Genomic DNA, 13,551 nt, shown 5'->3' on the forward strand with positions numbered 1-13,551 from the left:
AAATGCTGAAACTATAAAAATTGTTTTTGAAAATTATCTAATAATAAACTTGTGTAAAGTACGTAAGTGTGAAGCTTGAACACAACGGGTGCCACATCTGGAGCAGGATCTGCTTACCCTTCCGGAGCACCTGAGATCACCCCTATTTTTTGTGTGGTTCGTATTGTTTATTCTTTAGTTTTATATGTTGTGTCATGTGTACTATTGTTTGTCTGTTTGTATTTTTCATTTTTAGCCATAGCGTTGTCAGTTTATTTTTGATTTATGAGTTTGACTGTCCCTTTGATATCTTTCGTCCCTCTTTTTGTTGAAATATTAAAACGTTATTATTCTATCAAATCTCTTTCATGAATAATTGATAAATAATGCCAGTCATTTCAAAAAAGGAAGTTCACATATATAAACTCATCATAGATACCAGGATTAAGTTTTGGATTTATGCCAGACGTGCGTTTCGTCTACAAAAGACTCATCAGTGACTGACGAACCCAAAAAAGTTTAAAAGGCCGAATAAAGTACGAAGTTAAAGAGCATTGAGGACCAAAATTCCAAAAAGATTTGCCAAATACTGCAAAGGTAATCGATTCTTGAGATAGAAAAGCCTTAGTAATAAAACAAATAAAAAGTTTTGTAAACAGTTAATTTATAAATATGACCATATCAATGATAATTCATGTCAGCACAAAAGTACAAAAGTGCTGACTTCTGGGCTGGTGATACCCTCGGGGAATTAATATGTTTGTTAAACTTAATTTTTCCAATACTGAAAGGTAAATAATTTCAAAAACAAAAAGATATTTCTACAATTTTGGAATTTTGTTTTTGAATAGAATTAGTTTTTACCGCAATTTAGACACTGATAATAAATTTTATAAAATACGTAAAGTTCAATAAGCCAGAAAGCAGAGTTTCAACAAGATTTAATTTGTAGTATGAATAAGTATTTCAAGTTAAAGATTCTACTCTGGAAAACAATCTGGTATTATAAGATCATAAATTAGGAGGATTTCATTCAATTTGAAACAAATCAATTGCTTCTATATATATTTTTCTAAATTTGCAAATTATATTACCAGTATACTAAATGCACACACAATTATAATAATAACAAAAGGGACTGAATAAATTTCGAATTCTGATTTCAAAATAGTTCACAATTAATAAAGCAAATCTAAGCCACTTACCTGCCATATTCTGTTCTTGTACTTGTGTTTGTATATAAGTTCCTTCACCTTTCTCAAGTGGTGGTTTTCCAACATTGTCAGCTTTATTTATATCATAACCTTTATCTATCAGTAGGTTTACTACATCAATTTTGCCATTTTCAGAGGCCCATGAAAATGGCGTGTTTCCGTTCTTGTCGGCAGTGTTAATGTCAGCACCTCTCTCAATAAGACGAGATACTATCGGTAGATGTCCTCGATAACAAGCATTCATTACAGGATTTGTTCCGTTATTGTTAGGTTTATGTATATCACAACCTTTATCTATCAGTAAGTTTACTATATCAATGTGACCATTGAAACAGGACAATGACAATGCCGTGTCTCCATCATTGTCGGTAGTGTTAATGTCAGCCTCTCTCTCAATAAGACGAGATACTATCGGTAGATGTCCGTGAAGACAAGCATTCATTAAAGGTGTCTTTCCTGCAATGTTAGGTTTATGTATATCCCAACCTTTATCTATCAGTAAGTTTACTATATCAATGTGACCATTGAAACAGGACAATGACAATGCCATGTCTCCATCATTGTCGGTAGTGTTAATGTCAGCCCCTCTCTCAATAAGACGTGCTACTATCGGTAGATGTCCTAGATAACAAGCATACATTAAAGGTGTCTTTCCTGCAATGTTAGGTTTATGTATATCACAACCTTTATCTATCAGTAAGTTTACTATATCAATGTGACCATTGAAACAGGACAATGACAATGCCGTGTCTCCATCATTGTCGGTAGTGTTAATGTCAGCCCCTCTCTCAATAAGAAGTGCTACTATCGGTAGATGTCCGTGAAGACAAGCATTCATTAAAGGTGTCTTTCCTTCAATGTTAGGTTTATGTATATCACAACCTTTATCTATCAGTAAGTTTACTATATCAATGTGACCATTATAATAGGACAATGACAATGCCGTGTCTCCATCATTGTCGGTAATGTTAATGTCAGCCTCTCTCTCAATAAGACGTGCTACTATCGGTAGATGTCCGTGAAGACAAGCATTCATTAAAGGTGTCTTTCCTGCAATGTTAGGTTTATGTATATCACAACCTTGATCTATCAGTAAGTTTACTATATCAATGTTACCATTGAAACAGGACAATGACAATGCCGTGTCTCCATCATTGTCGGTAATGTTAATGTCAGCCTCTCTCTCAATAAGACGTGCTACTATCGGTAGATGTCCTTGATAACAAGCATTCATTAAAGGTGTCTTTCCTTCAATGTTAGGTTTATGTATATCACAACCTTTATCTATCAGTAAGTTTACTATATCAATGTTACCATTATAACAGGCCAATGACAATGTCGTGTTTCCGTTCTTGTCGGTAGTGTTAATGTCAGCTCCTCTCTCAATAAGACGGGCTACTATTGGTAGATGTCCTTGATAACAAGCATTCATTAAAGGTGTCTTTCCTTCAATGTTAGGTTTATGTATATCACAACCTTTATCTATCAGTAAGTTTACTATATCAATGTTACCATTGAAACAGGACAATGACAATGCCGTGTCTCCATCATTGTCGGTAGTATTAATGTCAGCCTCTCTCTCAATAAGACGAGATACTATCGGTAGATGTCCGTGAAGACAAGCATACATTAAAGGTGTCTTTCCTGCAATGTTAGGTTTATGTATATCACAACCTTTATCTATCAGTAAGTTTACTATATCAATGTGACCATTATAACAGGACAATGACAATGCCGTGTCTCCATCATTGTCGGTAATGTTAATGTCAGCCTCTCTCTCAATAAGACGTGCTACTATCGGTAGATGTCCGTGAAGACAAGCATTCATTAAAGGTGTCTTTCCTGCAATGTTACGTTTATGTATATCACAACCTTTATCTATCAGTAAGTTTACTATATCAATGTTACCATTGAAACAGGACAATGACAATGCCGTGTCTCCATCATTGTCGGTAATGTTAATGTCAGCCTCTCTCTCAATAAGACGTGCTACTATCGGTAGATGTCCTTGATAACAAGCATTCATTAAAGGTGTCTTTCCTTCAATGTTAGGTTTATGTATATCACAACCTTTATCTATCAGTAAGTTTACTATATCAATGTGACCATGCATACAGGACAATGACAATGGCGTGTCTCCATCACTGTCGGTAATGTTAATGTCAACCCCTCTCTTAATAAGACTGATAACTTTGGATAAATCTCCATTTTGACAAGCACCAATTAAACTGTTATTTTCAATAGTATTATATTCACGAATAACAGTTATATCAGATTCTGACAACGACGAGTTATCATTTGGTGTAGAACAAGCTTCACTTGACTGATTCTCAATATTTATGTTATGTGCATGACTGTGGTCTGATTCAATTATTTTCCCGTTATCATCTATCAAATCTCTACGGTCTTCGCTAATTCCTACAAAAAACATTTAAGATGATTAGTGTCATTTTTGTTAATACAATAGGCGTTCAGTATGTTTTACCTACCAAATAAATCTTTCATTATAATCATTTAGGATGATGCATTTTAAGCTGGCAATGTTTTATGTTACAAAAGTTACTACTCTGATAAATTCCGTACCTTAGATGGTTGGTTTCATGCGTTTAATGACAATTATTGATTTTGAAGGGCAAATCAATCTCCGTGAAAAGACTACTTATGCAGCCATTGGTCGTGAACTATTGTTTAATAAAGGTATATTTGACAGTAAAGTAATAAAATAACATCGTTATACAAGTGTTTATTTTTTAAAAGAAAAAGTGTAAAAGCTTGTAATATCCTCACTTTGATATATAAAATAAGTGAAATAAATGTAATAACAGAAAACTTTGCATAACGTTTTTGAAATAACCCAAATGTTTTTGCATGTAGGTGTATGATTATTAAAAAAAAACAGCTCACAATCTTGCTTAATCACACCTTAATTGAACGTACTATACCCTTTGAATGTCTGTGCTCCGTGTGAATTGTAAATTAAGACTTTGTGTTGGGTTCCCACCAGCCAAATTACCAAATATCCTTATTTTATATAGATAAACTCATCGTAGATACCAGGACTAAAATTTGTATATACGCCAGACGCACGTTTCGTCTACAAAAGACTCATCAGTGACGCTCGAATTCAAAAAAGTTAAAAAGTCCAAATCAAGTACGAAGTTGAAGAGCTTTGAGGACCAAAATTCCTAAAAGTGTTGACAAATACAGCTAAGGTAATGTATGCCTGAGGTAGAACCACCACGCTAATAAAAACAAAGGTAATAGGGTATGATATTCCTTTTTGATTTGTTTTGCCAGCAGAAAAAAGAGGCTAAAAAAAAATTGTTCTGAATATTACGGTAAAAAATCTTATTTTACAATCACGACTCGAGAAGACAATTATGTTTTAAAAATTAGAGCATAAACTTAGAATCCGCTTTTCAGAATTTTGATAAAACAGCTTAAGTGATAGTAAAGTTTTTGTTTTATTTAGATAAGAGAGTTGGTAATCGAGTTCTATTTTTTTTAATTACACTTTGCTTGCTGGTATTTCTAATTACTCGTCCAACAGCAGTGGGTTTAAGTACATCTTATGATAAATCTGTTGGGTGTTATACTAAACTTTTCAAGATATAAAATACAACTTAAATATAAACAGTGAAATGAGATACAATGCACTTGAACGTTTTGGCAAATAATTTGTTTTTTGACAGATATAAAAAAGTAAGATAATTCATATTAAACAGAACATACGTTCAGTCTTTCTTTTCATAAATCCAGACAATCCACGGTGTGCTATACGAAATGGAAAACCTTACAACAAGCACAAGACATGTATCAAAGATTTGCTCTGTAATTCTTATTTGTTTTCTGTTTTTATATAAGTTTCGGTTGTAATTAAAAAGTATAGGTACCGATATTCCCTTATCCACCCAGAACCTTAAACTGACAATGCAAGTCTAGATAGTATTGAGAATGGAAATGGGGAATGTGTCAAAGAGACAACAACCCGACTAAAGAGCAAAAAACAGCCGAAGTCCGCCAATTGGTTTTCAATGCTGCGAGAAACTCTAGCACAAATATGAATGCCTTGCCTTATAACAGAAAATAAAAACTATGTTATCATACTCACTATCATATATCACGTACATCACCACCAATATGACTAAAATTAAAGAAATACATTGTGTTAATGCGAAATATAATAAATGGCTTCCGTAGGAGTAGCATGAAATGGCTGAAATGAATGTGATTTCCATTTAAGAAGCCTATCCTGCAAGTCCTGGTTTTTGTCCGAGTCAAAACCAATGCCCGTAAAAAAAAACATTTTACTGCAGACTTTTAATTTTAAAGTCGATGCTTGTCCTTTATTACGGATTGTCTTTAGGTGTCATACCACCAATTAAAAGTCCCTTTCTGTTCAACCAAATTTTGCAATTTTCACAGCTTTCTAAATATTTTACCTTAAGTTTAACTTCATAGAAACTAGGTATATTCTGAATTGTACAGGTGTCACCTTTCTGCATGCCAATTTTCAACATACATTCAAAATCATATAAGAAAGAAGAGAGCTCCAGAAAGGAGGTACCACTTAAAATAACCCCTGGTTTTCTGGAAATCTCAAATTAGTATACCATGGAGCGCATTAATCTTCAATTTTAAATGCAAACTCCTAGACAGGTAAAATTTGGCTCAAAATGGTCTTAATATATTTCTCTTTCAACAAAAGTTGCATTTCTGCAAATTTGTCGGTTAGTTTAGGTGAATAATGACATCAAATGCACTATTTTTTGTTCGAGTAGGCCTACTTTCATTACTAAATTTGAGGGAGTAATTGGTGGTATGACACCTAAAGAGACAAAAAAATTGATTAGAAATCTTTTGTTTTGCTTTATTCTTAATCCTTAGTCAATTTGAAGTTAAAAACAGCATGTCTGAGCATAATGCTACTTATATTAAAAATTTCACAGCTCAATTTAAACTGACTGTAATGTATGACTTTGATAGAAAATACTTAAAAATTTAATTTTGGGCTACAGGAACATAAAGTTTCAATATCAAGATCAGTTTTTGCTGATTTTTACTTGCTTGTTCTACTACTTAAAAGACTTTCAACAATTCTTGCAATGCATTTAGTAAAAAATCCAAGGTATTGAAGTGTCAAGGAATATTGACCCCCCCTTTTTTTCATCTTGTGTCAGTAAAGTACTAAAAATTGATCAAAAGTGCAGTCATGGTCATTTAACTGTTTTTATTTACATCAGTTAATAAAATTTAAGATATAAAAATTCCATTTGGAATAATAAATGGTATTTTTGTGAGTTTCTGCAGTGTTTACATTAGGCTATGCTATCTGCCAAGTACATAGTATGACGCATTGATATAAGGGGTAAAAATCAAATAATTTCATTAAATCTGCATGACAAAATTTGTTTGGGGGTAGCAAATAACCTATGCTATAATGTTTAACACTACAGAAACAACTCTCTGTGCATTTGTAACAATTTAGGACATTTTTTAATATTTAAGCATATTGTCAGGATGAGAAAAGCTAAAAATAGCACAAACTCAAGTTGTAGGCTCTAAATTTGCAATATGTGACATTTTGCCCCCAAAACGATTGAAATTTGGCTACTTTTACTTCAAATGATCAGATAAGGCCAAAAAAATTAATTGTTTTCTGAATTTGATGTTTCATCGCATTTCGCTTAAAGGTGTCATACCACCAATTAAAAGTCCCTATCTGTTCAACCAAATTTTGCAATTTTCACAGCTTTCTAAATATTTTACCTTAAGTTTAACTTCATAGAAACTAGGTATATCCTGATTTGTACAGGTGTCACCTTTCTGCATGCCAATTTTCAACATACATTCAAAATCATATAAGAAAGAAGAGAGCTCCCGAAAGGAGGTACCACTAAAAATAACCCCTGGTTTTCTGGAAATCTTAAATTAGTACACCATGGAGCGCATTAATCCTCAATTTTAAATGCAAACTCCTAGAGAGGTAAAATTTGGATCAAAATGGTTTTAATATATTTCTCTTTCAACAAAAGTTGCATTTCTGCAAATTTGTCGGTTAGTTTAGGTGAATAATGACATCAAATGCACTATTTTTTGTTCGAGTAGGCCTACTTTCATTACTAAATTTGAGGGAGTAATTGGTGGTATGACACCTAAAGAGACAAAAAAATTGATTAGAAATCTTTTGTTTTGCTTTATTCTTAATCCTTAGTCAATTTGAAGTTAAAAACAGCATGTCTGAGCATAATGCTACTTATATTAAAAATTTCACAGCTCAATTTAAACTGACTGTAATGTATGACTTTGATAGAAAATACTTAAAAATTTAATTTTGGGCTACAGGAACATAAAGTTTCAATATCAAGATCAGTTTTTGCTGATTTTTACTTGCTTGTTCTACTACTTAAAAGACTTTCAACAATTCTTGCAATGCATTTAGTAAAAAATCCACGGTATTGAAGTGTCAAGGAATATTGACCCCCCCCTTTTTTTTCATCTTGTGTCAGTAAAGTACTAAAAATTGATCAAAAGTGCAGTCATGGTCATTTAACTGTTTTTATTTACATCAGTTAATAAAATTTAAGATATAAAAATTCCATTTGGAATAATAAATGGTATTTTTGTGAGTTTCTGCAGTGTTTACATTAGGCTATGCTATCTGCCAAGTACATAGTATGACGCATTGATATAAGGGGTAAAAATCAAATAATTTCATTAAATCTGCATGACAAAATTTGTTTGGGGGTAGCAAATAACCTATGTTATAATGTTTAACACTACAGAAACAACTCTCTGTGCATTTGTAACAATTTAGGACATTTTTTAATATTTAAGCATATTGTCAGGATGAGAAAAGCTAAAAATAGCACAAACTCAAGTTGTAGGCTCTAAATTTGCAATATGTGACATTTTGCCCCCAAAACGATTGAAATTTGGCTACTTTTACTTCAAATGATCAGATAAGGCCAAAAAAATCAATTGTTTTCTGAATTTGATGTTTCATCGCATTTCGCTTAAAGGTGTCATACCACCAATTAAAAGTCCCTATCTGTTCAACCAAATTTTGCAATTTTCACAGCTTTCTAAATATTTTACCTTAAGTTTAACTTCATAGAAACTACGTATATCCTGAAGTGTACAGGTGTCACCTTTCTGCATGCCAATTTTCAACATACATTCAAAATCATATAAGAAAGAAGAGAGCTCCCGAAAGGAGGTACCACTAAAAATAACCCCTGGTTTTCTGGAAATCTTAAATTAGTATACCATGGAGCGCATTAATCTTCAATTTTAAATGCAAACTCCTAGAGAGGTAAAATTTGGCTCAAAATGGTTTTAATATATTTCTCTTTCAACAAAAGTTGTATTTCTGCAAATTTGTCGGTTAGTTTAGGTGAATAATGACATCAAATGCACTATTTTTTGTTCGAGTAGGCCTACTTTCATTACTAAATTTGAGAGAGTAATTGGTGGTATGACACCTAAAGAGACAAAAAAATTGATTAGAAATCTTTTGTTTTGCTTTATTCTTAATCCTTAGTCAATTTGAAGTTAAAAACAGCATGTCTGAGCATAATGCTACTTATATTAAAAATTTCACAGCTCAATTTAAACTGACTGTAATGTATGACTTTGATAGAAAATACTTAAAAATTTAATTTTGGGCTACAGGAACATAAAGTTTCAATATCAAGATCAGTTTTTGCTGATTTTTACTTGCTTGTTCTACTACTTAAAAGACTTTCAACAATTCTTGCAATGCATTTAGTAAAACATCCAAGGTATTGAAGTGTCAAGGAATATTGACCCCCCCTTTTTTTCATCTTGTGTCAGTAAAGTACTAAAAATTGATCAAAAGTGCAGTCATGGTCATTTAACTGTTTTTATTTACATCAGTTAATAAAATTTAAGATATAAAAATTCCATTTGAAATAATAAATGGTATTTTTGTGAGTTTCTGCAGTGTTTACATTAGGCTATGCTATCTGCCAAGTACATAGTATGACGCATTGATATAAGGGGTAAAAATCAAATAATTTCATTAAATCTGCATGACAAAATTTGTTGAGGGGTAGCAAATAACCTATGTTATAATGTTTAACACTACAGAAACAACTCTCTGTGCATTTGTAACAATTTAGGACATTTTTTAATATTTAAGCATATTGTCAGGATGAGAAAAGCTAAAAATAGCACAAACTCAAGTTGTAGGCTCTAAATTTGCAATATGTGACATTTTGCCCCCAAAACGATTGAAATTTGGCTACTTTTACTTCAAATGATCAGATAAGGCCAAAAAAATCAATTGTTTTCTGAATTTGATGTTTCATCGCATTTCGCTTAAAGGTGTCATACCACCAATTAAAAGTCCCTATCTGTTCAACCAAATTTTGCAATTTTCACAGCTTTCTAAATATTTTACCTTAAGTTTAACTTCATAGAAACTAGGTATATCCTGAATTGTACAGGTGTCACCTTTCTGCATGCCAATTTTCAACATACATTCAAAATCATATAAGAAAGAAGAGAGCTCCCGAAAGGAGGTACCACTAAAAATAACCCCTGGTTTTCTGGAAATCTTAAATTAGTATACCATGGAGCGCATTAATCCTCAATTTTAAATGCAAACTCCTCGAGAGGTAAAATTTGGCTCAAAATGGTTTTAATATATTTCTCTTTCAACAAAAGTTGCATTTCTGCAAATTTGTCGGTTAGTTTAGGTGAATTATGACATCAAATGCACTATTTTTTGTTCGAGTAGGCCTACTTTCATTACTAAATTTGAGAGAGTAATTGGTGGTATGACTCCTAAAGAGACAAAAAAATTGATTAGAAATCTTTTGTTTTGCTTTATTCTTAATCCTTAGTCAATTTGAAGTTAAAAACAGCATGTCTGAGCATAATGCTACTTATATTAAAAATTTCACAGCTCAATTTAAACTGACTGTAATGTATGACTTTGATAGAAAATACTTAAAAATTTTATTTTGGGCTACAGGAACATAAAGTTTCAATATCAAGATCAGTTTTTGCTGATTTTTACTTGCTTGTTCTACTACTTAAAAGACTTTCAACTATTCTTGCAATGCATTTAGTAAAAAATCCAAGGTATTGAAGTGTCAAGGAATATTGACCCCCCTTTTTTTCATCTTGTGTCAGTAAAGTACTAAAAATTGATCAAAAGTGCAGTCATGGTCATTTAACTGTTTTTATTTACATCAGTTAATAAAATTTAAGATATAAAAATTCCATTTGAAATAATAAATGGTATTTTTGTGAGTTTCTGCAGTGTTTACATTAGGCTATGCTATCTGCCAAGTACATAGTATGACGCATTGATATAAGGGGTAAAAATCAAATAATTTCATTAAATCTGCATGACAAAATTTGTTTGGGGGTAGCAAATAACCTATGTTATAATGTTTAACACTACAGAAACAACTCTCTGTGCATTTGTAACAATTTAGGACATTTTTTAATATTTAAGCATATTGTCAGGATGAGAAAAGCTAAAAATAGCACAAACTCAAGTTGTAGGCTCTAAATTTGCAATATGTGACATTTTGCCCCCAAAACGATTGAAATTTGGCTACTTTTACTTCAAATGATCAGATAAGGCCAAAAAAATCAATTGTTTTCTGAATTTGATGTTTCATCGCATTTCGCTTAAAGGTGTCATACCACCAATTAAAAGTCCCTATCTGTTCAACCAAATTTTGCAATTTTCACAGCTTTCTAAATATTTTACCTTAAGTTTAACTTCATAGAAACTAGGTATATCCTGAATTGTACCCGTGTCACCTTTCTGCATGCCAATTTTCAACATACATTCAAAATCATATAAGAAAGAAGAGAGCTCCCGAAAGGAGGTACCACTAAAAATAACCCCTGGTTTTCTGGAAATCTTAAATTAGTATACCATGGAGCGCATTAATCCTCAATTTTAAATGCAAACTCCTAGAGAGGTAAAATTTGGCTCAAAATGGTTTTAATATATTTCTCTTTCAACAAAAGTTGCATTTCTGCAAATTTGTCGGTTAGTTTAGGTGAATTATGACATCAAATGCACTATTTTTTGTTCGAGTAGGCCTACTTTCATTACTAATTTTGAGAGAGTAATTGGTGGTATGACTCCTAAAGAGACAAAAAAATTGATTAGAAATCTTTTGTTTTGCTTTATTCTTAATCCTTAGTCAATTTGAAGTTAAAAACAGCATGTCTGAGCATAATGCTACTTATATTAAAAATTTCACAGCTCAATTTAAACTGACTGTAATGTATGACTTTGATAGAAAATACTTAAAAATTTTATTTTGGGCTACAGGAACATAAAGATTCAATATCAAGATCAGTTTTTGCTGTTTTTTACTTGCTTGTTCTACTACTTAAAAGACTTTCAACTATTCTTGCAATGCATTTAGTAAAAAATCCAAGGTATTGAAGTGTCAAGGAATATTGACCCCCCCTTATTTTCATCTTGTGTCAGTAAAGTACTAAAAATTGATCAAAAGTGCAGTGATGGTCATTTAACTGTTTTCATTTACATCAGTTAATAAAATTTAAGATATAAAAATTCCATTTGGAATAATAAATGGTATTTTTGTGAGTTTCTGCAGTGTTTACATTAGGCTATGCTATCTGCCAAGTACATAGTATGACGCATTGATATTAGGGGTAAAAATCAAATAATTTCATTAAATCTCCATGACAAAATTTGTTTGGGGGTAGCAAATAACCTATGTTATAATGTTTAACACTACAGAAACAACTCTCTGTGCATTTGTAACAATTTAGGACATTTTTTAATATTTAAGCATATTGTCAGGATGAGAAAAGCTAAAAATAGCACAAACTCAAGTTGTAGGCTCTAAATTTGCAATATGTGACATTTTGCCCCCAAAACGATTGAAATTTGGCTACTTTTACTTCAAATGATCAGATAAGGCCAAAAAAATCAATTGTTTTCTGAATTTGATGTTTCATCGCATTTCGCTTAAAGGTGTCATACCACCAATTAAAAGTCCCTATCTGTTCAACCAAATTTTGCAATTTTCACAGCTTTCTAAATATTTTACCTTAAGTTTAACTTCATAGAAACTAGGTATATCCTGAATTGTACCCGTGTCACCTTTCTGCATGCCAATTTTCAACATACATTCAAAATCATATAAGAAAGAAGAGAGCTCCCGAAAGGAGGTACCACTAAAAATAACCCCTGGTTTTCTGGAAATCTTAAATTAGTATACCATGGAGCGCATTAATCCTCAATTTTAAATGCAAACTCCTAGAGAGGTAAAATTTGGCTCAAAATGGTTTTAATATATTTCTCTTTCAACAAAAGTTGCATTTCTGCAAATTTGTCGGTTAGTTTAGGTGAATTATGACATCAAATGCACTATTTTTTGTTCGAGTAGGCCTACTTTCATTACTAATTTTGAGAGAGTAATTGGTGGTATGACTCCTAAAGAGACAAAAAAATTGATTAGAAATCTTTTGTTTTGCTTTATTCTTAATCCTTAGTCAATTTGAAGTTAAAAACAGCATGTCTGAGCATAATGCTACTTATATTAAAAATTTCACAGCTCAATTTAAACTGACTGTAATGTATGACTTTGATAGAAAATACTTAAAAATTTTATTTTGGGCTACAGGAACATAAAGTTTCAATATCAAGATCAGTTTTTGCTGATTTTTACTTGCTTGTTCTACTACTTAAAAGACTTTCAACTATTCTTGCAATGCATTTAGTAAAAAATCCAAGGTATTGAAGTGTCAAGGAATATTGACCCCCCTTTTTTTCATCTTGTGTCAGTAAAGTACTAAAAATTGATCAAAAGTGCAGTCATGGTCATTTAACTGTTTTTATTTACATCAGTTAATAAAATTTAAGATATAAAAATTCCATTTGGAATAATAAATGGTATTTTTGTGAGTTTCTGCAGTGTTTACATTAGGCTATGCTATCTGCCAAGTACATAGTATGACGCATTGATATAAGGGGTAAAAATCAAATAATTTCATTAAATCTGCATGACAAAATTTGTTTGGGGGTAGCAAATAACCTATGTTATAATGTTTAACACTACAGAAACAACTCTCTGTGCATTTGTAACAATTTAGGACATTTTTTAATATTTAAGCATATTGTCAGGATGAGAAAAGCTAAAAATAGCACAAACTCAAGTTGTAGGCTCTAAATTTGCAATATGTGACATTTTGCCCCCAAAACGATTGAAATTTGGCTACTTTTACTTCAAATGATCAGATAAGGCCAAAAAAATCAATTGTTTTCTGAATTTGATGTTTCATCGCATTTCGCTTAAAGGTGTCATACCACCAATTAAAAGTCCCTATC

General features: G+C 31.8%; 1 protein-coding gene across 1 annotated transcript in view; it reads right to left on the reverse strand.

Moving 5' to 3' along the window:
* LOC143042935 (uncharacterized) overlaps nucleotides 1-13,551 on the reverse strand; it is a 74,541-nt gene that overhangs the window by 28,784 nt on the left and 32,206 nt on the right. The window contains exons 8-9 of the mRNA XM_076215440.1: nucleotides 5,305-5,337; nucleotides 1,185-3,611 (exon numbers count right to left, since the gene is read on the reverse strand). Coding sequence (XP_076071555.1) covers nucleotides 1,185-3,611; nucleotides 5,305-5,337 — 2,460 coding nt within the window. The remainder of the gene's footprint in view (nucleotides 1-1,184; nucleotides 3,612-5,304; nucleotides 5,338-13,551) is intronic.

Source organism: Mytilus galloprovincialis, chromosome 8, assembly GCF_965363235.1.
Source record: "Mytilus galloprovincialis chromosome 8, xbMytGall1.hap1.1, whole genome shotgun sequence".
Lineage (NCBI taxonomy): Eukaryota > Metazoa > Mollusca > Bivalvia > Mytilida > Mytilidae > Mytilus > Mytilus galloprovincialis.